The 27617-nt window shown below is 38.7% G+C and overlaps 4 protein-coding genes across 9 annotated transcripts; 2 read left to right on the forward strand and 2 right to left on the reverse strand.

Moving 5' to 3' along the window:
* The first annotated feature begins 254 nt into the window (after positions 1 to 254).
* Positions 255 to 6285, forward strand: slc26a10 (solute carrier family 26 member 10). Of its 2 annotated transcripts, none has more exons than XM_034209300.1 (18): positions 255 to 729; positions 1206 to 1316; positions 1467 to 1624; positions 1746 to 1910; positions 1994 to 2146; positions 2231 to 2313; positions 2398 to 2545; positions 2637 to 2750; positions 3268 to 3345; positions 3434 to 3529; positions 4024 to 4130; positions 4283 to 4352; positions 4541 to 4723; positions 4832 to 4886; positions 5046 to 5134; positions 5239 to 5293; positions 5414 to 5520; positions 5622 to 6285. In XM_034209300.1, exons 1-18 carry the CDS (start codon positions 465 to 467, stop codon positions 5661 to 5663), a joined length of 2079 nt encoding a protein of 692 aa, XP_034065191.1. In that variant the 5' UTR covers positions 255 to 464; the 3' UTR covers positions 5664 to 6285. The 2 variants fall into 2 exon arrangements, with proteins under 2 accessions (XP_034065191.1, XP_034065193.1); XM_034209302.1 differs by having other exon boundaries at positions 465 to 729; positions 5609 to 6285.
* A 1394-nt stretch (positions 6286 to 7679) lies between these two features.
* Positions 7680 to 16830, reverse strand: b4galnt1a (beta-1,4-N-acetyl-galactosaminyl transferase 1a). 3 transcript variants are annotated; one of them, XM_034209148.1, is made up of 11 exons: positions 16428 to 16830; positions 13362 to 13573; positions 13098 to 13280; positions 11549 to 11655; positions 11344 to 11381; positions 11050 to 11230; positions 10826 to 10918; positions 10537 to 10724; positions 10301 to 10441; positions 9398 to 9635; positions 7680 to 9239 (listed from the first exon to the last, which is right to left on the reverse strand). In XM_034209148.1, the coding sequence occupies exons 2-11, from the start codon at positions 13571 to 13573 to the stop codon at positions 9028 to 9030; spliced, it is 1593 nt and encodes a 530-aa protein (XP_034065039.1). In that variant the 5' UTR covers positions 16428 to 16830; the 3' UTR covers positions 7680 to 9027. The 3 variants fall into 3 exon arrangements, with proteins under 3 accessions (XP_034065039.1, XP_034065038.1, XP_034065040.1); XM_034209147.1 differs by having other exon boundaries at positions 16421 to 16827; XM_034209149.1 differs by lacking the exon at positions 13098 to 13280 and having other exon boundaries at positions 16421 to 16828.
* On the forward strand, positions 12537 to 23131 carry c1galt1a (core 1 synthase, glycoprotein-N-acetylgalactosamine 3-beta-galactosyltransferase, 1a). Of its 2 annotated transcripts, none has more exons than XM_034209152.1 (5): positions 12537 to 12698; positions 18288 to 18466; positions 19454 to 19708; positions 20054 to 20718; positions 22273 to 23131. In XM_034209152.1, the coding sequence occupies exons 3-5, from the start codon at positions 19498 to 19500 to the stop codon at positions 22612 to 22614; spliced, it is 1218 nt and encodes a 405-aa protein (XP_034065043.1). In that variant the 5' UTR covers positions 12537 to 12698; positions 18288 to 18466; positions 19454 to 19497; the 3' UTR covers positions 22615 to 23131. The 2 variants fall into 2 exon arrangements, with proteins under 2 accessions (XP_034065043.1, XP_034065042.1); XM_034209151.1 differs by lacking the exon at positions 12537 to 12698 and adding an exon at positions 12821 to 12969.
* Positions 23132 to 23399: 268 nt separating this feature from the next.
* Positions 23400 to 25476, reverse strand: tac3a (tachykinin precursor 3a). 2 transcript variants are annotated; one of them, XM_034209153.1, is made up of 7 exons: positions 25269 to 25476; positions 24909 to 25018; positions 24715 to 24814; positions 24451 to 24480; positions 24317 to 24370; positions 24111 to 24177; positions 23400 to 23833 (listed from the first exon to the last, which is right to left on the reverse strand). In XM_034209153.1, exons 2-7 carry the CDS (start codon positions 25002 to 25004, stop codon positions 23815 to 23817), a joined length of 366 nt encoding a protein of 121 aa, XP_034065044.1. In that variant the 5' UTR covers positions 25005 to 25018; positions 25269 to 25476; the 3' UTR covers positions 23400 to 23814. The 2 variants fall into 2 exon arrangements, with proteins under 2 accessions (XP_034065044.1, XP_034065045.1); XM_034209154.1 differs by lacking the exon at positions 24451 to 24480.
* Positions 25477 to 27617: the final 2141 nt, after the last annotated feature.

Here is a 27617-nt window from a genome sequence, read left to right on the forward strand (position 1 = left end):
GTTTTGCACAAGGTTTGTGTGTGTGTGTGTGATTGTGTGTGTGCGTGACGGGTTGTGAGTTTGTGTGTGTGTGTGAGATGGGTCTCGTGCGTGCGTGCGTGTGTGTGTGATGGGGTTGTGACTTTGTGAGTAAGGTTGGATGTCTGACTTTCGGTGGGAAGAAAAATCCTTCCAGCAGTAGGACCCAGAGGATTTTAGTAGGAAAGACCAACTGGACCAGCACACCTTTATGTTGTCTGAGGCAGGACAAAGATGTGAAAAAAAGTTGTTGAACACTGTAACAAAAAAGGTCGAGCTTTGAGCCATGTCATTGGCTAAGAAGAGTGAGAGAGGAAAATGCAATGGCTCTTGAGGTCAGAGCAGAGGCAGCTATAAATGAATCACAACAGACAGACAACACCTTTACTGACTCCACAGCAGCGCTTGCATGGTGAGCTACCATCGCTCATCTCAAAAGCGGCAATATGAGCGCGTCTGTGGCCGTGTACAGGAATATTTACACGGAGGACCGCTTCAAGCAGGCCTATGGCTCCGATGATAGCACGAGTGGAAGTCTGCGGCTCCGGGAGAAGCTCGCGGGGAGTTGCAGGTGTTCAAGACGAGCGTGCCTCCACCTGTTGAGCGAGAGAGTTCCCATTTTCAACTGGCTGCCACGATACAGACTGAAGAAATGGATTTTAGGAGATACTATTGGCGGCCTGACAGTCGGTATTCTCCACATTCCGCAAGGTGAGCTAACAGAGAAGCGTCTGGATCAAAGTTGATGGCATTAATAATGCGCTGTTATAAGTGTTTAATTTTAGAATCATTTAAGCCATGATTTTTCAAAATAAATAACACCCTTACATAATAACTCAACTTAAAATGCTATGTTAATGATAATTATGAATATAATTAATTTGATGATAAAAAACCTATACAACAAAATAAATAAATAATACACGCAGTTAATAGTTATTAATATGACTACAATTATTATTGTAAACAACTATCCAAATAATTTGAAGTATTGCAAGGTTATGATAAGTTTTCAACATTTCTATTAATTAACAGTTTGATGAAAACTATCAAAGTGGAGATACTAAACTTATCATTATTGTTATCTATTATTGTTGTACTCATCATGCATGAGCTATATTAGCCTTCATAAAGGTTTAACATTCTGATCATGTCTTTACTGATAAACTCTTTCCTTCCCTAAACAGGCATGGCCTTCGCCTTACTCACATCTGTGGCACCAATATTTGGCCTTTACACCTCCTTCTTCCCTGTGGTCCTCTATATGTTTTTTGGGACAGGTCGTCACGTGTCCACAGGTAAGCCTCGTGTCCATATAACATCAGCTGTTTACATCTTAGAGAAGCAATACAAAACTTTTTTTAACAGGGTTACATTATCTCATGCATTCTTCCTGACCTCAATATCTCAGTTATTATGTTACTGATGTGATATATTGTTGCCTTCAGGTACCTTTGCTGTGGTGAGTCTGATGACTGGCTCTGTGGTGGAGCAGCTGGTTCCCACTCCTCTGGAGATGAACTCCAGTTCCTCTGAAGCAGCTGACTTTGAGGCCCAGAGGATTGGGGTTGCCTCAGCTGTAGCACTTCTCTCAGGAATTATTATGGTAAGAAAGTCACGGTCACAAACTCAAAAAGTAATACAACTGAGATGACAGATATTTGTATTTGTTGAGACTAGGACTTGATTCCCCAACACAGCAATAACTATAATCTCTTGTGCCCCAGCTCTGTATGTTTGGTCTTCAGCTGGGCTTCCTCTCCACATATCTGTCAGAGCCAATTGTTAAGGCTTTCACCAGCGCTGCTGCCTTCCATGTTACAGTGTCACAGATACAAAGCATGCTGGGACTGCGGCTCCCTCGCCACACTGGGACCTTCTCCCTCTTTAAAGTAAGCACCGTTTCACTTTGACATCGTAATGGTCTGATCCAACATGTCATTTTTGGAATTTGCTCACTGATGTGTGTGTTCAGACTTTAGCGTCAGTGATGGAGAACCTGCCTCACACCAACATGGCGGAGCTGCTGATATCCATGGTGTGTTTGGCTGTTCTGGTGATAGTTAAAGAAATCAACATGCGTTACAGAAAGCGCCTTCGTACACCAATCCCTGTGGAGATCCTTACGGTTAGTCATCTGGATTTTTGAATGTTGAGGATTTTCTCTTAACGATGTAATCAGGTTATAATTCATTGTTTCTTTCCTTCTCAGGTGATTATTGCTACAGGTGTGGCCTACGCCTTCTCGCTGGATTCTTCTTACAACATTGAGATCGTTGGCCACATCCCAGCTGGGTAATCTTTTAGAAAAAAAGAAAAACAGACATCGTTTTTTTCGGAAATGTCAAGGAATTGGAATTTGAATTCTTCTATCCTCAGATTCCCAAAGCCACGGATGCCTGCCGTGCACACTTTCCCTGACATCGCTGGAGACACAGTAGCCATCACATTTGTTGGATACGCTGTGTCGGTGTCTCTTGCAATGATTTATGCCGATAAACACGGCTATTCCATACATCCAAACCAGGTAAAGTGTGAGAATGTCACAGCTATTTGTAGACATGTCATGCTCTCACAAATCTGTTAACCTTTTGTTTTGAACCTGTGCTTTATTTCAGGAGCTCCTGGCTCACGGTATCTCCAACACGGTATCCTCTTTCTTCACCTGCTTCCCCAGCTCAGCCACTCTCGCCACCACTAATATACTCGAAAGTGCTGGAGGATACACACAGGTAGGTTACATGATGTACAAATGTTTCTGTCACACTCACAAACCTTTGATCTCATTAAGCGACACATTGCCGTTCAAACGTAAACATACCCGTCGCACCAAGAACAAAAAAAGGAAACACTCTTTTGCATATTGTTCATCACTTTCAAATTGCAACTTTAAATTAATATATATCCTGATGCTTTAATCACAGCAGAAAAATAAGCATACGTTGTGATAAACAGAGAAATGCAAATGTCTGATTCGACATTTTTACATCATAGTTCTGTATATGTGAATATCTCTTACATTGATGTACCCCAAAAAACGACATATTGGGATTTCATAAGCTTGCATCCACTTGAATGTAGTTGAAGTTATTTAAAACTTAAAAGTGCATTCACACCCAACTGTTTTAGGATATGCTTGGATGTTAAACTTCTATATTATCAATGCAGAACATGCTAAAAATAAGAAGCAAAGCATGTCCAACTCACAATGATTTCCAGTAAGGATGTTTGTCATGTGTGTTCCTGCAGCTCTCCGGCTTGTTCACAAGTCTGGTTGTCCTGATTGTCCTGCTGCTGATTGGCCCGCTCTTCTACTTCCTACCAAAGGTGTGTTTTTATGTGTGTGTCTGTACAAGAGTGAGAGAAAGAAACAGAAGAAAAGTGAATTTACCTTTACCATTATTTCTCTCCCCAGGCAGTGTTGGCATGCATCAATGTGACCAGCCTCAGGCAGATGTTCCTGCAGTTCCAGGACTTACCTGAACTGTGGAGAATCAGCAAGATTGACTTGGTGAGGCTTTGGATCAAAACAGCAATATGAGATTTCATTTCATTTCAAACCTTTATTTATCCAGATATACAAGTGTATTCTGCTATACAGTCCCTGTGCATACGAAACACAAGAGTGAAATACAGATGGTTAATTAGCTCCCTAGCTACCATTAGGTAAACAACTGACCCATAAAGCACAGCTAATTGGGTTTTTTGTGATATCTTCACATATCAGCTCATTTTATCCTGCTCAGCCTGTGGTCATTTACACATAAAAAAACGGTGCTTACTTTAGCTAATTTGGAGTAAAATATACTGTTGTTTCAGCAATATATTGTACCTCTTATTTGGTGTTTAAATAAAAAACAACTACTCAAGGCTGAAATTCAAATTGTGAATAATTTAGTTTACTTGTCATTAAGCTGGAGTTGTGTAAACTCGCACAGTTTGTCATGTACATTGTTCATTGTTATATTCCGACATGACAACACTCTGTTGTTCTGGCCTGTCTAGATGGTGTGGGTGGTTACCTGGCTCTCAGTAGTGGTACTGAACGTGGATATTGGCCTCGCTATCGGAGTGGTTTTCTCGATGATGACCGTCATCTGCCGCACACAAAGGTACATTTTCCATCCCCATTGCTGAAAAACTGTGGTGCCTCTGAACTCAAATGAATCACAGAGAAACATTGAATCCATTCATACCTGTCAGGCTTCGTAGATGATATGTTGTATTGAGTTCAATTAGAGTTGATGGCCTATGGTTCTAACAGGGCAGGCTGTTCAGTGCTTGGTCGGGCCAGCAACACAGAAATTTACCGACCTCTGGAGAACCACAACAAGGTGAGAAGACTCTCTTATTGCTTCATACTTGTTTTGTTTTTTTATCACATAGGAGAACAGCATGTTTAATAAGACTTAAATTTAGGCACATCAAACGTCAAATCTTATTCCAACAAGTGATAATCATATTTCAGAGGTGATGCAGCCTTTCCAAGAATAAAGTTAGAACGCTCCTGTTTTCTTTTCAGTGCTATGAGGTACCTGGACTGAAGATCCTGACATACAACGGGCCTATTTACTACGGGAACCGTAGCTTCTTCAGGGATGAGATGAGCAAGCTGCTGGGCCTGACGCCAGAGAAGATCCGCAGCCGAGAAAAAGCTAGAAAAGCCCTGGAGAAAAGAGAGAGAGACGCCACCGTCAGCACTGTGGTAAAAATACTATTCTATAATAAAAGAATGAGCCGAGTTACAAATAAAACAATACTCAGTAAAATAAAATGTAAGTGTCTAATGTTTTTTTGCTTCATCGTTGTTTAGGAGAGAGGTATTGCAAACACATTGTTTTCTTCAGAAAATGAGTTCTTCAAATCTGGTAAGTAATGAACAATTTTGGATGGAATAAAGGCATCCATAAAGGTTATTTGATCATGTTGAAAAACACTGTTATATCTAAACATTTCCAGACCTGTTTTCAGACCTGTGCTGCAGAAAATGTCAAGTTTTTCTTTCATTTTCCCTTTTTTGTCTGCAGAAACATCAGAGAGTGACGTTCAGGCAGTGTTAATCGATTGCAGCAGTGTGACATTTGTTGATGTTGCTGGAGCAAGACTTTTTGCACAAGTTAGTACTCTCCCAATGCAACACTGAATGCTTTTACATTCAATTTATAGGGTTATCCAAATTGTTTTTGCATTGACATAATTAATTGGTTGGGCTCTTTGCAGATGTGTACTGAATGCCAGAAAGTTGGAGTTCATGTATATCTGGCAAACTGCAATGGTAAGGCCTATGTTTCAGAATTACTTTATTTATTATTAATGATTCCATCCACTGTTTTCTCAGTTGAAACTAGTTCACAGCTTGCACACAGTGAATGATCAATGTTTTCCGTCCCCTCAGAGAGTGTCTTAAAGATCCTAACGTCGAGTGGTCTAATGACCTACATGAACCCTCAACATATTTTTGTCACTGTTCATGATGCAGTGATGTTTATTCAACAGCAGAAGGTAAGCTATAATACATGCATTTTTACAAATACACAAAATGTTCATTAAAGTATTAAACAAACGATGCAACTTCTGTTGTCTGTTGCAGGAAAAACCTCCAGAGAACACCACGACTGTTTGGGTATGAGCCAGGAGGAAAGTGAGGAGTCATTCTCTGACGAAGGCACACTGCAATAAGACTTCAGCAGGGACTCTGTCTCTCAGCTGCATAGCAATGCTCCACTATTTGGTCCATACTTCACTATATTATAAGAAGCAGTAGCCTGTTTTAGCACAATGTCATGAATAACAATAATTGTAACATTACAGTGTTAACAGTTTTATCACGGATACTGGATTCACTCCTGGCACACATTACATTTCTGAGGGCTTTAAAGTAGAGACAAGAGACGTACTCATATATTCGGTCCAAAAAAAAGAAGGAATAAACAAATATGTTATTTTTGACTTATTCCTATAGAACTGTATATTGCAGATTGTTTTTTGTTGTCTTTTATTTTCTTATATGCTGGAATATTAGCACAGTGGTATTTATTTAGTTTCTGTTGGTTGTTTGCAATACTGATGAATATAAAATGCACTGAATAGTTTGTTAAAATACTTTGTGTATTTATATATTTTTGAAATATGTGCTTGACTATGTACAACAAGATCTCACTGCCTTAAAACGTGTATGTATTTTAACTCCAGAGAGACTGCACAAATTGTATTAATTACTTTTGTATTTGTCAAACATTTTGACAATAAATATATCTTCAAACCTGACCTTTTTGTTGATTTGAATTACATTTAGTATCAGCGAAAACAGCTTGTAGGCTTCTACATCACTTGGATACCATAGCTACTAAGGGCAAATACAATTAAAGGGTATAGGTAGTTTGGAATTTGAAGCATGCTGCTGTCAGATTTTGAAAAGAGAAAGAGAGCCATCTTTGTATTTGGTGAGACCTGTGTATCTGCACTGAGAAATAATAAAAACTAGAAAATACAGGATTCACAGGAGACTTTTCTTTTTGCCATGGCAGGTGTAAGCTTGGGAAACAGGCCACAGGTCATCAGTCCTGCAGAATTCTGGTTTATTTAAAATGCAAGCCATGCTATATATTAATACAAACCTGTTATTCCTTGATATGAAATGTATGGATCCGGTGCATCTACTGCGAAATGAAAATGTGTACAATATATAACAAAGTATGACAAAACATTCTGTAATTAGATGTTTTACCCGGGGATGTAAATGTCATTAGATGAATAGAAAGTGATACCTTACCTCACCACTGTGCTGCCCTCTGCTGCCCCGACAGTTAGAGGTTTTTCCCCCACTGCTCATCATCACAATCCCATTACCTTGACCTGATAAAACTATACGTAGTACGAGTTCAAAACCAGGTTGAAAAAGGAAAAAAACTAATTATTTCTTTGCTTGATGTTGGATAGCCAAGTTATTAATTTTTTCCAGTGCATATTTCAAAGAGGCCTCTAGACAGTGTACCCTTTGGGTTTTCCTTTAAAGCTCAAGGAGTGTTTCACTAATTGGCAGGAAGTAGTCCACTTCAATTAAAACATGGTACACAAGGCTCTGGCCAAATGTTTACTAAGCCAGATTTTACACACACACACACACACAGTTGCCATATGAACTCCTCGGGGAAGTTCAGAGATTTGATGACAAAGCTTTGATTTACCTTTGATAAAGTGCTTACAGGTAACATGTAAAGCATGTGTTATGGAAAGGTTAGTTGACCTAGACATACCTAAAGACAAAAAATAAACAAACACAAAAATAAATACAATAAAAAAAAACTGTGTCAAATGTACAAAAGGATCAAACTAAAAGTAATATCTGGTATTTCTAATTAATGCAATTTCTACAGAAACAGAAAGCAATTGAATGTACCATAAACCAAGAGTGGTCATAGTCATACAATTATACAATCATTACACCTATTACCTCTGCAACTGTCACTCCTAATTATAACAATGATAATAATGTTATGTTCCTCTTGACAAAGCAGAGGGGTTTTCAGCTTATTGGGATCTTTCCTGCGATCTTTTGTTTCCATCTTGTGGTGAAACATTGTAATGACAGCTGATGTCTCAGCATGTTCTTTATACTTTATACTGGAGGGTTGCTAGAGACATAGTAAGCTGTCACCTAATTAACAAAAACGTTTATTGACTTGTTTTTTTAATTCTTGTTGGAGTCAAACACAAGTACAGATCACACGTGGTTGTTAAACCGAACAATATAAATTAGCTGAAAAGGAAACAATGATGCAAACAATTAAAGCAAAAAATGCAGGTAGAGATTTACATTAATCAAGACTCATCGCTGAAGCATTTCAGTCGAAGGCTTTTTCTAAAGCATCAACCGCAAATATTGTTGTAAACATAAATCACACCATTAAACATCTGTCTTTGGGAAATATATGGTGGAACCTTACTTCTCTAAAAGACTCTGAAGAGAGAATTGTTGCCCATGGCTTCTATTGAATTACATAGTCCATATTTTCTGTTATGGTTGCTGTTTTGTGCTTTGGAAATAAGGACTTTAAGAGCTCATTTAGTATGAGTATTTGTACTTTATAGGTTGTTCAGCAAGTGCCCATATTGACTACATTTGTAGAGTTGCAATTAACAAACTGGGCAGTAGAAACATTATTTTTGGTTTAATGGGTGTTACCTTTCAGAGAAGCAAGCCAACTACTGTCTTTACATCTGTCTTTTTTCCCACTTACAGAGCAAAATGCACAAATAAATGATCTGTTACTGTGACACTACAAAAAAATTAATACATTATTGACATTTTCCAGCAAGTACTACAGATTTTGTTTTAAATCAAATACATTCAACAGCATCGAGTTAACTCTAGAGCGGAGATTCAAGGGGGGTAAGACAACCGGATAACAATTATGATCAGCTAAATAAATTAGATATCCATTCAAAAGTCTGTGTTCTAGTTACAGATAAGATTGTGCACCTTACACTTACTCCAATTGATTTTAGTGCAAATTAACCTTGAACATACTGGTTAAAAAGAAGCCAATACATCAATTATTATGGATCACTTGAATTCATGAATGTGGCCACAGATTATTTAGATCTATCATCTATGATGAAGGACCAAATAACCATACAAGGAAACCATAACCACTTATTAAACAGTTAAGGTAATTACAGAATGCAAGCTTATCAGATAGGGCTGTGGGTGGGTGTCTTATAGTAAAGAACCACTGCAAGTCAAAGTAACTATGGCAAAAAACACAAAAAAACAACATGATACTTTCAGTGCATTAATAGTTGAGGTTCACTCTATATATGGAGTTGTATGTCTGTTAGAACTTCTCTGTCTGTACCATGAGTCGCAATCTGTTCACAGAACATAATCTGTCCACACAATCCGTTAAACAGCAAGTTCTTCAGTATACAAATGTAATTTTCGGCAGTCTTTACGTGAGAATAAAGGATGAACTCACATTATAGCAGCAAAAAGACCAACAATATGGTTTATTTACTGGTCTCACATTTGAACCTGTTCTTGAAGTAGAAGACTTCCTGATGAATGTTATGGTCATTACTGGAAGGTGAATAGCGGAATTTATCATAGGTCTTTTGTGATTCTGTTTTAGTCCAGGGTAGCTGGATCTTTGATGCGTGGTTGACAATGATGTCACTACACGAGCCAATGTGGAGGGAGCCCAGGCCGTCGATGAAAAACTCTGCAGTGCCAAAAGAAAATGTTGTTTTCAAAATCCTTTTGTTTCTTTAACATTGTTGCATTCTGAAGTAACTTAACAGTGTTGTACTGCATAGCGAAAATAGCCAAATAAACTGCTATGTTAATACATTTGATAGAGAACGTTACTGATAGACTCACCTAGATGAGCTTGCCGTGCCAGGCGGGGGTTAAAGCCCACCTGCTGCACCTTGTCTGTCCTCCCCATGAAGAAGTTGATGACGGCATCTGCTACCACACAGTTGGGAAATCCTTCTATGACATGGTGGTAGCCTTTTCTGATATGTAAACAGTCGCCCTCCTCTCCGCCCTCTTCCACTGAAATGGTGTGACGGAATGTAGCAGTGTAGCCTGTCGCCTCCCTAACTGATCCAGCCACCTAGTCATACAAAAATGTTGAGATAATTTATCAAAACGTTAAATAAGAATGTATAGATAGACACAATAAGGTCAAACATGCACAATAAGATTATAAAAAAACTTGATACAAGGTCTAAAGTTATTTTACATTATTAAGATATTATCTGGCAGAGAACTCACTGCTCCATAGTTTCTCTTGGAATAAAACATTTATATAATCTGTTCAATATTTAATATTCCATCTGTCATATATTGATGTATATATATATATATATATAATACTTTCTAATTTGTATTGTACAATGCCATGTCTTTTTATGCTGCTGCAACGCAAACATTTGCCAAATTGGGATCAATAAAGTACTATCTTATCTTATTAAACGGAGGGAATTAGGAAATATCCTTACTTGTCAGACTATAATCAGAATTTTCCCCTAAAGATGATTTGATTTTCAAAATAGTCTGTTTTTATTTTTATGTTAATAGACTTATTGGTACGACGACTATTGTTTCTTCTCTATAAACCAAGCATGTAATGCCTGCTATTCTTATGACTAAGTGTTGTGATGTAAGAGCTCGTCTATGCAGAGTTGTGAACAATTCTGTGCAGACAGGATGAAGTGAGATAAGGTGTCAGGGCTGAATAACTTTGATAAATGTGTCATACACATTCTAATGTCTCACCAGATCCAGAGTGGTCTTTTCTAAGATGTCCACCATCTGCTCCAGCTTGGTGTTTGTGGTGAAGAAGAAGTCGTCATCCACCCAGAGCACATACTTGGTGGTCACTTGAGACACTGCAAGGTTTCTGCCCGCAAACCAGCCCTGTACACAGTAAATGAAGTCCGATCAGCCTATTAACCCTGCTCTGCTGATTAATCACAATGATCATTCGTAGACACATAGCAACCATTCTCTACCTTTCCAAATGGCATGATGTAATGGTCAATGTGAGGCCCGGTCACTGGCTGAGGGTGTTCATTATCATCTGCTATCACTATGGTGACGGTGGGATAATATTTGCGTATGCTGTCAATAAGCTCTTTTAGTTTGTCATAGCGTAGAAAGGTCTTGGTGGCGATGGTTACGAGAGCACTAATATTGTATTCTGAGTAGAAACAAGAAAAAAAGTTTAAAAATAACACTCTGAAGTGCCTTTTATACATTGTGCTTCTAATCAAATTGTTAATAATATAACTGCTAACAAACCTTTTTCATATCCAGTGTTGTAAAGTGTAGGTATAGTTCCATGTCCAACTTTAACTGTGAAAAATGACTGGTGACCATCAGTGGCAAAATGAACTGCAGAACAAATAAATGACAAAGAGATAAAGCAGAGCATATTTATATTTATAGAAATATTACCACTGAGCAGTAGGAAAAAAGGTTGAATAACTAAAGATTACATTTTTATTTTTTACACTGTAATTTACCTGTATCTGCTGTCTTGGGATGGAAAACAGTGTTTGTGTATGTGACGAACTGCAGCTGCCTGTTCAGAGCAGGGAGATGAGAACTAGACAGCATCATGTGCTTTTCTCCATCTCCTTCAACAGAGACCTCGTCCACTGTAGCAGCGACATCAAAAACCCCCAGTGTAGCTGTCAAATATACCTGTTACACCAATTGCATGGTTTTGGGGAATAGAATAAACACAATTTTTTTAACATTTAGACCAAAAACCGATGCTATATTAGCCATGGTGAAAAAATAAATGAAGCAATTACCCTATGGTTTGATCCTTTTTCTTCTTTAAGACCCAGACCTAAGGAAAACAAAAAAACAATAACTACAGGGGATATCAGACGGGATGATGGTGAAGCGTTTAACTCAAACACTTAAATAATAAATAAAAGCACCAAAATGAAAGGAAACAACATAATGTTCAAACTATGATATCATGTGCAGTGTCAATCTGGATAATGCTGTTACCAGGAATAATGATGGTTTTGAGGGGGCGCACCTCCACGCCCTGTGTAGGATACTGGAGAGGACTGTTGGCTTCAGCTACAATAAGAACATCTGCGGGAGTGTAGGACCTGTACAAACAGAACATATTAGAGAAGTACCTGCATTGCTTCAACACTGTCAAACTGTCAAAAAAAGTCCAGTCCTATTTATTTACTTTGGGTCACCTAATAATAATAATAATAATAATAAGTTTCATTTGTAACACACTACATATTTGAAGTCAAATCCCGAAGTGCTACAAGCAGTGAGCATGGAACAATATAAAACAGCACACAACACGGTAGAATGAATAGTAAAAAAAAGCAGTAAAAACAAACAATTAAAAGAATAAATAAATAAAAGGTCTAGGAAAAGGCTCTATTGAATATATGGGTTTTTAGGCCTTTTTAAAAAAAGGCATCCACGGTCTGTGGTGCTCTCATGTTGTCGGGGAGAGCATTCCACAGACTGGGAGCAGCCGAGCAGAAGGCCCGGTGTCCCATAGTACGGAGCTTGGTCCTGGGGGGTTTGAGGAGGTTGGAATTGCTGGAACGGGAGGTACCTAATGTATGCCAGTAATCACATACTTAATTTGACCACACTTTGCACAAAGAGAAACCATGTTTGGAACATTATTCTATTTGTTTGGATGTACTACATCAAAATCTCATACTGTTACGGTGTGTGTAGGAAGCAGGACCCAAATGCAGATTAAGTGACAAAAATAACTCCTTTATTTCAAGGCTAGACAATTAACAGAGACAGAACAGAACACTCACCGCAGACCAAGTCATTACACAAGACGAACCGACAAAGACGAACAGAAAAACCAGAACTTAAATACACACAAGACTAATCATACAAACAAGACAGAGGTGAGGAGGGAGGAGAAATCACAGGGACACCAGGTGAACAAAATCGGGTAAATTAGACACACCAGGGAAACTAACGACAGGGAACCACAGACAGATCTAAACAAGACAAAACACAACGCAGACAGAAAACCAAAGACAGATCTAGACAAGACACAACGCAGACAGAAAACCAAAGACAGATCTAGACAAGACAAAACACAACACAGACAGATCGTGACACATACGTTGAAGTGCTGAAATCCAGTGGCCTTTCAGAGGTGAGTTTTGCAATATTGGAGAGTAAGGGCGTCGCATTACCCTTTTGTTAGTGCTAGAAAAATGTAGAAAGACAAGATAAACCAGTGATACTCACATACAACCGGTAAGCGTTGCAACGCCTTATTTCATGTGAATGTAGCATGATCTACCCAGCTATCTGAAATTTGGAAATCTAATTGAAAGCTGACGCATTCATGATCCTCACATATTTTTGTAAAAACCTAATGATTACACCTTGTGGGTCAATTGGGCTATCCTTATCTTGAAAAAGTAAGTCGTTTTCATCTTTTTAATAGAAAAATGTATACACTATAGCTGTCTAACATGTAAAGTAATAGGAGTACACAAGGATGTGTTCACTGGCAGTCCGACAGTAGGTGTTATCATGGACAGTTTACCTCTTTTGGAACCTGCTGTACTCCTTAGCCCTGAGATGCTTCACACCCTCGGGGTCAGGATGGGATGCTAAGAATGCCTCATCAAACTTGTGGGCCCTAACGCTTGGGAACAGCAGATTGGAAAACGGCAGGTGAAAGCTCTCTTTATCGGCCAGACACATACATGTATTCTGAGCCACATTACTGTAAAAACAAGGGAAGTTAGATGTTAGGAAAAAAGGAGATTTCAACAGGAGAATGAACACATGCTGACTAATAACTCACCCTGCCACATCTTCCTTTATATTGTAGGCAATGTCATGATAGTCACCAATGGTGTCTCGAGTTTTCTCTTCGATTAGTTTCTTCAGAAGACCCCCCTGTCTTGGCCGTATGTCAACTGCTGAGCCGGTCCCAGGGCTCCAAGCATGAAACAGGGCTAGCAGGAGTCCAACGAGCAAAATCAGCACCAGACACTTCTTAAAGGTGGCACGCATCTAGATGGAAGATTAAAGAAAATGCCAAAAATTACAAATGTAGGCCACACAGGGTAAGGAAAACAAAAGCGGCAGTTAAGAGACGGATGTCCTGTGTTTTACACTGGAATACATGTCTATTGTTTTTTTATTTGACAGGAGCCTCAATTTTCAGGCTTTAAAAGCTGGCCGCAAATGTATATAAAATCATTAAACTTGCTGAGGCTACGGGCTTGTTTAAAACTAGCTGGATTGTGTTGTACAATATTAGACCTTACTGTAAACACCACTAGACTATAACATTTGAAATTATGAGTTAACTTCATTTCTGTTGTCATGTCTAAAACTGTAAACGGAACTTAAACTTGTAACCACATTTACACTAAAGAGCTCCTCTACTTTTCACAGGAAAGTAAAGCCACAGAAAGGAAATTTCACTGAGGTCAAACTGTTCCTATGACCAAACTGGTGTGTGCGCTTCTGTTCACAGTAAAATACCTATTCAGCACTAAACAGCAACATCTCTTCCGCTCGGTCCTCTTTTCAGTTTAACCTCTGCTCAGTTCCCTCGTGTTTATTGCTAGCACTTAAACTGTGTTATAAAATAGCTGAATTTGAATATAGTTGTTCTGCTATACATATCGTTATTCTCTTTTCAGATGACACAATCACAATGACATAGTAATTGAATTCTGGTTTCGTGAATACTACATGTTAACCAGCAGGCAGCAAGTTGCTGTGCTGCTGTGATCAAATCCTGGTTTTATCATTTGACAAATTCAAAAAATAAGCTAGATAAGGAAAACACTTACAATACTTAACTACGAAACAGACACTAACCCTCGCTCGGCTGACTTATGTCATTGTCTTGAAAAAGCTCAGCTTTCCCAGTACACTAAAACGTTATGCTGACGATTGATCTACTGTGGAGGCAACTATGGAACTAAAGAAGGCAGCTCCAGGCAGTAGTGAGGCTGAAACTGAGAGGAAACAAAGTGTGTTGACATCTTTGAATGTGGACGCACATCCTCCTCGAGGGGCAAGGTGCACTCTCTCGCAAAATGGAGCGCTCCAAGCTATTATCAAGAAGATGATCTATTGTCTGGGTGAGGAACAGTCTCACAGCAAATTTGGTCAGAGGACAGCACCAGAGAGTCAAATTGTAGAGACCGACACTCTCGGAGGAGATTTCACTCTTCAATGTTCTGTTGATTTACGTCATGGTGCAAGGTTGTATCCTAACAGATGTGCAGAAGGTTCTTTGAATCACAGTATTTGCCTGTTAGGCTCAGTGCTTCAACCTTGTTTTTCAAACAAAGGGTGTTTTTTGAGGCTTTACCCTCGCCAGTTATTTTAGAGTGTGTTTCTGAAGTGACTGTTGCCATATTGCTGCTCTTAAAGATTGGGCATGGTCTGATAGCTAGCAGCACAGGTGGGAGCACAAGTACTCAGATCTTGTACTTAAGTACAAGTAAAAATACCAAAGTGTAAGAATACTCTGTTACAAGTAAAAGTCATGTTTTCAAAATTTTACTCAGGTAAAAGTACAAAAGTATTCACATCTAAATATACTTAAGGTACCAAAAGCAAACATACTCATTATGCAGATCAGCCCATTTCAGAATAATATATATAATATGTTTTGATTATAATTATTGATGTATTCATATGTTTGTCAAGCTGGTTGAGCTGGAACTAACTTCAATTACTGTGGGGTAGCATGTGAATGTAATCCAGGTGTATCTAAAGTATTTCTTAAGTGTAGATCATATTGTTTATCATTTATTTATATCTGCAAAGTAACTAAATATACTACATAAATGTAAACGTAAAATATTGACCTCTGAATTGTAGTGGAGTAGAAGTACCTCAAAAATGTACTTAGTTACTTATCACCACTGGCTAGACATTCTGACTGCTTTGCTGTTTCACTATGCTTCACAGTTGTTCATTATGTCAACAATTGTCATGATAAAAGTATTATCAAAGTTAGGCCACTGGGTCTGGATTAAATTGAGCTGAAACCTCCATTTGACATCACAGTTGGCGATCACATGAAATACTTCACAAATGAAAAACATGCTGGGATGCCATTTGAAAAGGAACGTGGTTTTATAATTGCTTTGTTGTAACAACAAAAGTGAACTTGCTGATACAGGTGTAATTGTCATGTCTGCACAGGATGCACCCATGCAAAACATAATTTCCTCTCAATGCAATGGTTTGTTGGTTTGCTACAGAGAGCACACAAAAAAGAAAAAAATACAAAATGAAGTATAACCATAAAACTGTATAAATTGTAGCCTATCTTTATGATCACATGAGACATGTGTTTTACGGTTTTGACTGATTAGAAGCGGAAGTCTGAATAAGGTTTTATTTTATTAGTTACTAAAAAACTAAAATATAATCTAGTATACGGAACTGAAGCCTGCAGCAAACATCTACAGAGCAACGCTTATTAGTTCTCCAGAATACAATATCTCACAGGGTTTGTTTGTCGTGTTCATTAAGAATATTTTTCAAAACAGATTGGTAACTACACAACTGAATTCATGGTTGTGTTATGTATTACTTTGTTCACCAAGCTCATGTGTCTGCCTGTGAACATGGTAAATACTTTAGCCTAACAAGAAAAATAACGTGTCTAACTAGATCTTAAAGTCCTTGTCTAACTTTCTGTATACATTCATTCAACCCCACACTTAAATGTATAATTTAAAATATATTATTCTAAAACACAATTTTCAAGAACATTAGGAAACAGGCAATAAAAACCGTATCTCAATGCAATATGATAAGCAGGCCCAACATGTATTGTTTACATCCAAGTAGACAAAAGAACATGAAGAATATAAATTAACATACTTCTTACTGTTGTCGTTTCTGTAGGATAAATCCTTCCTGAACACCGGTGTTAAAATGTGACAAACTGTGTCAGCGATTATTCCTGTGTGTCCGGACAGGCCTGTTTTTGTATGAGTTGTGGACTTTGGTCGCTGCTTCGATTGGAGCCACTCCTTTAGAAAGCGCGCACAAGTCAACATCAGCGTCACCACAAAGCGAACCATTGAGAACTTGACTTTACATACATAAAGATTCCAAGTTTTTCAAGTTTGAACCGGCCACAAGTGAAGCCTTTTGTTCCCCAATCAAATAGTAGGCCCCCCCGGACCCCCCCTAGAGGAATTGAGGTCCACCTCAAAAGAAAACTGGTAGTGGCCTGGCTGGGTGTATAATTCCCGGCCTGATTTATTGTCCCAGTCCGGCCCTGGCTATCATAGACTCTAGCACTGCAGTGTGAAACCTGTTTGTGCGTAGCCTAATCCTGAAGCAGCATCACATGCCAACATGCGTCCTGGTTCTCAGTTAGTTTGAAAGCTATGGAGGCCCAATTAGTGCAACTCAAAAAGTAATGGGGAAACGTAAAACCTTGAGAGCAGATTCACATAAAGTGCTTTTTTATATTTAAATGATACATCTTGTCGTAGTTAATTTTCAAATTCAACATTTTTAAACACATTTACTCTGTATTTGTAATAGGCAAGAATTCGTATGTAACATCAATATTTAAATAGGTAATTTAAGTGTAAAGTTTCGTGTAAAACAAATCAGACACCAATTGTTATTCAAGTTTGTTAATTAAAGCATGTCTGGAAGTGATATTTAGAATTTCTGTTCAATGTTCATTTAAGAATTACCATAAATCCACAGCAAATAGAAATACAATGCATTAGTGGTGACATCAATATTAGTGGTCATCTTTTTATCAATAACGTTTTTTATTTTCCAGCTCATGTCTTGTAATAGACTCAATCAATATTTAACCTTTTTTTGTATGACTGTCTTGATTTAATTTTGCATTGACTCTACTGATTGTCTTAATGTTCCAGACTCATTGCATACATCAGTACACTGTCAACTGTCACGATATGCTTGCAAGAATGTGTGGTTGACACATTCTTTAATCACATTGTTTAATCTTTAATTTAATTAACTTTATGATGTGATTACATCTGTAGCTGTGGAGATATGTCATTCTAGATGATTGTATAGGCTTTGTTAGTGTGACACCTAGTGGTCATGATTACAAAAATGCCCTCTTTCCTTTTTCGCTTATGTCACAGCATATTCCAGTTACTTATTAAAACATTATAAATAGGCCTACATGTAGTAGCCTATAAATCAAACTACTTTATTACAGTTAAAGGTGGGGTAGGTAATTTCGGAGAAACCAGCTCGAGTGCGCTAGAATTTGAAAATACACAACCGGAGAAAATCTGCAACTTCCTTACAGAGCCCCTCCTCCAACACACACGAACGCGCACATGACCAATGAGGGCACGATATAAATGTGTGCATAGATAGGCCAGGTAGGCCATCCAGTTAATTTAGCTAGTCCGGCTAAAATGATTGGTCGTGCTTTTTACAGTACTACGGCTTCCACAGATGACATTTTTTTATGGATTTTTTGTCAAAGCACTTAAATGCATTCATTGCTATCGGGATGTTAAGAACATTCCATGGAATATAACAAAAAGTGTATCTCGAGCCGGTTTCTCAAACGTACCTACCCCACCTTTAATGCATTGCAGGATGTGAAAGGCGGCTTCCTCATTACGTCACCGACAGCCAGCCAATGAGAGGCCGCATTTTCAGAGCTTTAGCCATTGATGCTGAAGAATGTAAATCTACTGTGAGCCTTGCACCCTACAAATCATTTTCTTTGTTTTAGGAAAACAGCGACGACTTCAATCAAAAGCATTTCACCGGATGAATGTGACTAACGTGTGACGACATGACTGACAAGTGTATCAGGCTGCTGCGTTTTTAAGAAACAGGAAATATGCCGCTGCTAAAGGCTTGAGGGTTTGCAAGCATATCGTGCTCACAAAGGCTGATGCCCCTTCAAAGGTAAATAGCACAAACATAAACACATTTTTGCTGAGTGGAAATATACACACAGCTACTAGTGTGAATAACATTTCCGCAGATTCATAGTTATGGGTCTGACTTCCACATGGCCTTAATTCGCTGTCGCAGCAGAATGTGTTTGGTGTAAACGGATGTAAGCCTCGATTAGACCTGCTGGATTGTCGCCTATTTTATTCATGGTCAGGATAATGGAAGGAAGCATTGAAGGTGGAAAGTACGTGTTTATCAAAAACAACAGTCGTCATGTTAACTGTTAAAATCTGCCTTTGGGGTCTTTAACCACATCATTGAGGCAACACAATGAAATGTAGCAGTGACCCACTGACACTGTGTCAAGTCAAGTGTAAAGTACATGTCCACAAATACTTCTCTAACGTTCTCACGACAAACTGAACGTGTTGTATTAAAGCAGGGTTAAATGTAAGATTTAAAAACAAATCTGACTTGAAGATGGAGAGAAATGTAGTGATAAGGTTAATAGCAAAAACGTTGACGCCTCTTTATTTCTGGGTCAATCAATATGATACCACCATTTTTATTGGGGCACACTTTCTGATTTAGCCTACATTAAGGTACAAATAATTTAGGTTGGGAACACAAGTTATACATGTTTACACAGTCAGTTTCTGTGCACATACTTTACAGCTTTGTAAAACAGTTGTTTGTGGTTCCTGTCCAAATGTATTGCAATAACATGCAGGATTTTTAAGACAACAGTTCCCTGTTAATAAAGGATGGGGAGATTAGGCTCCAGGGGGCAATGCTTGAAATGGTTTGTAGTCTGGATATGAAAAGTGCAACCCATAACAGTGTGTTCTCAAACCCCATGTTTTCCTTTATTAACCATTCACTCAGAGTTGTTTGCCTTTTGAGACACAATGATTTGCACAATAATATTAAAGGTACTTCAAGAGACACATAGCAGGTATGTCAGTCCATCAAACTGTGCGTTTTGTTCCCGTGTAGGCATGGTATAACTGGGACATCACTGTGCTTTGAGCAGTCTCACCATGAAGGGCTCCAGCTCCAGATTGGCCTTCTCCCTGGGCTTCCTGGTGGGGGCCTGCAGCATCTACTTTTTCCTACGCCAGGTGTGGTTTGAGAGGAGTTACCCGGTGCTGACAGAGGCCCAGGAAAGAGCCACAGCGGTGTCGGAGAGCCCAACCAGCTGGAGGAAGGAAGGAGCTGCTCTCATCAACCTGCTCCAACCTCACCATGCAGGTGCTTTACTTTCTTTCACGCTGATCCTCTAAAGATCAAACCATCTAGTATGGGTTGACAAATAAAGCTAATTGATCCTAAATCAAAACGCTGTATATCTTACCCATCATAGCTAGATTTGACCAAATATAACAATATTAAGTAAGATGCTTTTGTGATTATGGTGGTGGTGAAGTAAAAAAAAGAAAGCATTATAGCACACCACACAGAAGGAATGTGGAGTAAACTGATTGGATATGGATCTGCCATGCTCATGTGCCATGGCATTGGGCCATTCCTGATGGAACTACAGATACATTTAGTCCACTGCCCGCCAGTTATACAGTTTGATGTGTGTCCTTCTAGATGAAGACAGCCGACTGGCAGATGTGTTGTACCAGAAGGTACGCGTTCTTTGTTGGGTGATGACAGGGCCGTACAACCTGCAGAGCCGGGCCCGCCATGTGAGGGCCACCTGGAGTCGCCACTGCAACGTGGTGGTGTTCATGAGCTCTGTGGAGGACCCAGACTTCCCCACTGTGGGCCTGGGCACTAAGGAGGGCCGTGACCAGCTCTACTGGAAGACCATTCGAGCTTTTCATTATGTCTACGAGCACCATGCGAGTGAAGCAGATTGGTTCTTAAAGGCAGACGATGACACCTTCGTTGTGGTGGACAACCTGCGCTGGATCCTGTCGAACCACACCCCTGAAGAGCCCATCTACTTCGGCAAACGCTTCAAGCCTTACACAAAGCAAGGTTACATGAGCGGAGGGGCTGGCTACGTGCTGAGCAAAGAGGCCCTCAAGAGATTTGTGGAAGGCTTTCGGACCAAGGTTTGCACACACACCACCCCTGTAGAGGACTTGGCGCTGGGGCAGTGCTTGGAGAAGATGGGCGTTCAGGCAGGGGACTCCAGAGACACTCTACATCGAGAAACTTTCCACCCGTTTGTGCCAGAGCACCATCTAACTGGCAAATTCTCAAAGAGCTTCTGGTACTGGAGCTATTGTTACTACCCGATTGTTGAGGCAAGTCCCTTCACTTATGTTTTATGTGTCAGTTAGTGCTACAAAATGTTATTACAGTATGAGATGGTAGACATCGTAAAAGCAAATAATGTATTTGTGCTCGAAATGCTTTAGAAGAGCACATCCAGTTGACTGAGGGTTAAGAAGCATACCATATAACCCAAAAAAACATAGTTTGATTTTCCTCAGGAGCTTTTGCTACATGTCATATTACACTCTCTCCCCATATTTATGGCTTCTATGTTCTTTGTTAGCTGTCTAAATGTGCCTCAAATGTCACCATTGAAGCAGAAGGGGGTTGTCTGATAGCTTTTTGATTAGACAGACATCCTGTGGAGTGGATTAGCCTTATTAAAGGGCAAGTCAGGTTAGGAAGACAAGCTATTGGGGGAGTGAACCTATTAGTTGAAAATCCTTTAATATCATTAGTTTAAATATGCACTTAAAGTAAGAAGAGTGTCCTTACATTTTGAAATGTAGGGGTCTATTCTCTATGTGTTCAGTATACTGTTTGTTTGCTCTTGATGAATTAAGCAACATGTAGGTAATCATCACAGGGACAATAACTAAATAAATTATTTTGGGATTATTTTGCACATTTGAATGCCGCACCTGACCCCGTCATAGAACGAGTGAATTGAAATAGAGATTAGTTCATTTTAAAGTAGATGATTGCAGCAGAGACAATGTCCTGTCAACAAAGAGGAAATTGGTCAATTTGTGGCAGATAATGCAACTCATTTATTGTACTTTGCAATTCCAATGAGACAGGTTCATTACTGACACTGTCACACACTTACAGCGTATTGAGCTGTATTATCCTCGGTTTGAAAGGGAAAAAGAAAACAAATCAATTTTAATATTAAAGTAATTATGTTTTTATCAGACTGAACAAATGTCGTTTCAAAACTGTCAGCATGTCTCATTATAAAAACAGACTCAAAACGACTAACACAAAGACTCGTTCCTACAAACAAGTATTTTATCTTTCGAAACCAAACTTAATAGGTTATATTTCTGTGCAACATACGTCTGTTTGACAAAAGCTGTTAAAAACACATAAATGAATCAAACTGTTGCACTGGGTAATAGCTTAAATCAAAATGAACATGGGCATTTTATCTATTTTTACATTGACTTGTTACTCGTAATCACAACAATTTAGGCAATTGTTAGGCTCATAATGCCAACAGCATTGTCAGTTAGAACTCTGCAATTAAATAGAGACCGTATTTGCTCATCTGTTTGCATATAACATGTTCCTATGTATCCCTTGAATGACATGTCTTTTTATTTATTAGAAGTTTATTGAAATCATTACCGTAAGGTCTTTTCACTGTACAGACACCTTGTGCAGCTAGACATTTATCTTGTGCATACATTTTAAAGGGAAACATGTGAAATCTGTCAGGGAATACCACTCTAAATGAAAAATTGCATCACATTTTTTACGTCATCACATTTATTGATGCTAAAATGAAACATTTTTGATGGGTCTTAATTTCATGTGTTAAATGTATCTCTAAATGGTCTGGTTTTTTTTTTCTTCCTCAGGGTCCGCAGTGCTGCTCTGACCTGGCAGTGTCTTTCCATTATGTAGAAGCAGAGCTGATGTACACTCTGGAGTATTACACCTATCACCTGAGAGCGTTCGGCTACCGGCCGCGCTACCGGCCCTCCGTACGCCAGGGTCTGACCCCCGGCCCACTCTCACAGACAGTCGTGACGGCAGGACTTAAAGCGGTTCAGGAGGTGACAGATGGAAGGGCTCACACAACTTCAGCCTCCTCGCTCGGTGGAAACAAAACTAAATCAGAGACTGAGCCAGAGAAACTTAGGAAAGACGATTTAAACTCTGGCGTCACAGAGAACCGGACTGGAGTCACTCAGGGCTGATTCTGTGTTCGAGCCGGGGATGATTTCCCTGCACAGTATGTTGGCCAATGTTTTCTTCTGACCGCTCTTCCTTGATCCAATCGCAGTGTTTTTCCAGTCAGTATGACACTGTGAGCCCTCACAGTGAGAGTGCTTAATATTTGAATATGATTTAGTTGCAGCTCCTATGCGTTGACTGTTTAACCAAGATAAACTTTTGGGTTTATTGCGCTTTAAATAGTCATTTTAGTTAATTAACTTATGATGTCACAAAGTCTTAAATATGTGTTGAAAGTAATACAAGAAGAGGCGCATAGAATATTATTTTACCTAATAGTCAATAATACAGCAACGCATTTTTTTAATATATATTTTAAATGTTTTTTTAATTTTGTTTTTTAAATGGACAGCAGCGACAAATGGCAGTGTGCTACTTTTCTTTACATTGTATTTGCTTTTATTGTGTTATATCTGATGTTCTCTGTACATATCTGATTAAAATGTTTAATTTCAAATTAAATCCAGATTACAACATGTATTCTGTTTGCCTTTGTGTCTGCATTTTTCTTGTGAGTCAATTTCTCTCTAGGGCTACATTGTTAAAGCAGACTCTAAATCCACAGCCAGCAGTGATACAGTGTTTACTTTGAGTTTGAAAAGCCCCACCTGTTAAAACTGTACTTACTTTTTTCCTTTGAATGATATGAGATGCTCTGATGTAGAAGAGGAAACTTCAAACCCCCTTGTTTGTTAATACAAGGTGGCTTTTGATAAAAAGGATATTATATAAAACAACAATGAAGCCCTTTTGTCAAGTTATTTTATGTAACCCAACAATTACAATTGTATCAGGTGTGAACATAGCTGTATGCAGTAGAGCCTGTCCAGATTTAAAAAAAACACTCATAAACAGCTTCAGGAAAATGCACCAATGTTTTAAATGAATAGATGATTTATAAAAAAGATTGGTTTATTTTGAACATGTTAAGCAAGAACAAGAACATAAATATAATGTATCGGCTGTCACTATAATCATGTGTTGTCTTCAGATGAAACAAATACAATCCGTTTAGTTTATATTCACTCTCATAAGCCAAGCTGGCAGGTTAACAGTCTGAATCACACCATTTATTCATTTCCATCAGACATTTAGTTAATTTGTTGTGTTTTCTGTGATCTTCTGTCATCGATGCCAGATGAGAGTTGCTTCTGAATGAAGTTTTACAGCCCCTGAAGAAACCTGCAACAAAACACATTGTATTGTATTTACATCTGAGTATTAATCCCACGCACATACTATTTAAATATGTACAATAAATGATTTCATACATTTCATTGATAATGCCAATGAGATATACTCAAAAGAAAAGCATACAGAGAAAATATAAAAGAGTGATTTGAGTGCTTATATGTACTCAAAGTTTCAACTCCATATATTTCAAGAACCTTTTAGGCTTTAACTTTTTCTTTAGTAAAGATGTTAAATACTGAATGAAAAATAAACTAGAGGCACTCACCTCAGCCTGCACTTGTTGAGAAAAATGCCTCTCCTCTCTGGATACTCTCTTCTCAAGGGACCATTATCTGTGAGAGCAGACATTGCAATATATATCAAGATATATTGTCTGCATGATGAATACAGAGAACACATTGAATCTGAATGCTTATAAAAGCCAACAGGGCTGTTGTGAAAATGTGACGTTTTGTGAAATGCCACACTTACCAGGCTCTGAGTTTCTCCTTCCCATAAGACCCACAAAAATGTCATTCATTTCCCCTAAAAAAGGAAGAATAGTAACCAGTCACTTTTGTGTTTTATGAACACTTCACATCAGTACTAAATCATAAATATCTTACTTTTTTGTGGTGCAGGTACAGCGCTATCATCTGATAATAATTAAATGAAACCGAGACGAAAAGACAAAGAGCAGTATTGTAAAATAGAAGAACACTTTGAGGAAATAAAATCTAGATCAAAATACTATTTGTAAATCACCAGATTTAAGTAAGGGACAGCATTTACAACAGTTTATCGCATTTTTGTATTTGTATTTAATGAAGTATTATTAACACGAATTACTTCTTCTACACATTTTAGAATGAAATCAGTGGAAGACTTACCGGCATCTCTTCTGCCCATCAGACCTACAAAGCTGTCATAATCCAAATCGCTATACCTCTTCAGAATGTTCCGCTTGAGGTTGTCCAAGACTGTGGGCTTCTGCAATTATGGAAAGCAAAACAAATAAACAATCAGTTTATGTTTAAAATAGGACGTGCAAATCAGCTTTGTCACTGCGCGCCCGGAAACCTACTTCTGATCTGCGCGTTCCGGGCTCCTCGCATCTGGAATGGCTGTATCGAAGTTTCATGATGAGGAACAGAGTCACCAGCAGCACACCTCCCTTCATTTTTTCAGCACCTCCTGCGCAAAAAAACAGTTTTGAACATCAACAGATGTTGTTAATACATTATTGTTTTGATTCTCTCGTATTTATCCAGCGATAACAGACACAAAGAGACAACAATAATATCATGCATTCTCTCTCCCAAAAGTCACATTAAACCATTAAATAAACCTCTTAATGGAAGAAAAATACAATGGTCTAAAATAAAATGAATAGAATAAATATGTTCACATTTTTACTTTAAGCATTTAAAAGTTTTTTCTTTACCTGTTTTCTGTCAAGCAGATAGTTTGGTAAAAGAGTCTGCGTGCGCCCGGTGCAGAGAAGTGAAGAAGGATAGATCCTGCAGTGAGATCAGGCCAGCATAAATGAGACGTCCACGCTCTCTGCTAATAAATAATAACTGGATACCTGCGTAACGCCAATCAGCAACCAGAGCGTAGGTGGAGTATCACTATCAGGTCTTATCACGTTGTGCCTACGTAGAATACACACTGATGGTCATGATGCTCCTGAGAGCTGCTGCCTCCCCACTAACACGCACGTACCACCATCAGAAATACACATATAGGCAACGTCACAAGGATAAAGGTGCGTGACTTAAGTCCATCCCTGAACCTATTTAAAATAAATATTTGATCCCAACTGCAGTTTTATTTAAAGAAAGCATCAAAAACACATTGTTACATCTTGTTTGGTATAAAGTGGACATGTGTGCAGCAGTTTCACTTATCCATGTCTTTGGCATCATCCTCACATGCTCCTCATGGTGTCTTTCCACCCCATTGACCAGTAGAAATGGTCATTGTCAAGATTCTGATCTTTTTAGGAAGTAATTATACAGCCAGCATCTGCCTCTGCTGTCCCAATATAAGATGGTGATGTATGTGACTGGAGGAGCCACACAACTGTCTGTTTGTAATGAAAATAAACACAATAATTTGTCCACCTTACTGGGTGGGTTTTGGTTAGTTGACGGGATAACATGTAATTTTCCCACCAAACTATCTGAATACAAACGAGAATTATATTTTTGACAGTATTCAAGAGAACAATGATATGTTGTCATGACTGACAACTCAACACCAGATTTGATGTTAGGACTGACACATCATCACCAGCATTGACACAATGGGTAACATGTGGTTCAGAGGGTCACTTGAAATTGCTTTCATGACTGCTGAATTCTCTCTTATCGGCTCTGACAGGTGCTGAGATGAATTGTCTGTCTTGTAACTTGCACAGACAGTGTGACACTTTTCGTCATAGTTTTTACCTCGAGCGGCACTGCATGATTACGTTGCTCTGGTAGTGCTGTATAATTTTCTCATAAATAAAACATTCAAGTAAATCCTGAAAATTTATTTATGTGTAACGTATTTTCCCTACATCATCAGCAGCTGAAAACAACTTTTTATTTAATGTCCCTACCAAACCTATAATTTTCTTGCAATTACACAAGCAATTACACTTGTGTTGGTATTCAGGCACACAATCAGAATGCAAAGAAGCATGAATATTTCAGCAAAGCAACGTTTGAGATCACAGCTATAAAACCGTCACAGGGAACCACTGCAGTGCAGATATAAATGGCTGTGCTCTCTAGAGACCTGTTTGATGAGGGTATGACTCCCACAACAAAGCATATAGTGTCCAAATAGTGCACTTCACAAAAGGTTAACACTGATATGTTTTAGTAATGAATTCTATTTCCATATTTGTCCTGTTCCTGGATGTAACGTGGGGATGGCAGCAAAGCAGGGAAGGGTTCGGGGTGGGAGATCTGACAGAGGTGGGGGAAGTCATTAATTGCATTTTTACATTATTGATGAGTGTTTTTTCATATGGTTGGTAATCATCAAAGCAGCCCTATTTTTTTGACTGACAGAGAGTACAGGAAAAGAGGGCCGGTGGCTGTTTATATACAACTTGCCATAGCATGAGGAAGCTTCTCATCCAACCGAAAGTGAATGGATCTTGGGTCGGATGTGCTGCAGGGCTAAATGGACGACCTTCAATATATCATAGGTCACATGACATGACATGTACCCTCTGCTGTATTGCATGTGGACGTCATTCATTACCGTCACACCTTTTATCAAAAAGATCAGACTTATAATGGGCTCCCCTCAGAGGTGCGGACAGCTGAGTGCTGAAAGGTCAGCAGGACATTCACGGTTGACTTACTCCCAGCTGGATTCCAATGGTATCTTTAGATAGAAGTATTGGAGAAGACAAAGATAAAAGACACAGCTCAGTCTCATGCTAAGATCATTTAAGGATGTGTATGAAGGACTGTGTTTTGTATTGAGGTCTAATACTCCTATAAATGACATGAGTAGTCAGTTGAAATATTAAAAAACTTCCTGGCCTTATCCTTCTTTTCAGGTCCTTCTCAAACATTGATCTGCATGTGTGTAAAGATAGGCTGTCTGAGTGTGAACATCATTTAAATATCCTCTGGTTTGCCCTTACGTTCTCTTTTTTAGTGTTTGCCTAATGGTCATGCTTTTCCTGTTGTCGCTTGTTGAATTAACAGGCTGAAAAGTTAGAGATGACCTTGCAGTTTAACACATATTAAGAGCAAAAAAGAGAGAGTGTGTGTGTCTTTGAGGA

Source organism: Gymnodraco acuticeps, unplaced genomic scaffold (genome assembly GCF_902827175.1).
Source record: "Gymnodraco acuticeps unplaced genomic scaffold, fGymAcu1.1, whole genome shotgun sequence".
NCBI classification, from domain to species: domain Eukaryota; kingdom Metazoa; phylum Chordata; class Actinopteri; order Perciformes; family Bathydraconidae; genus Gymnodraco; species Gymnodraco acuticeps.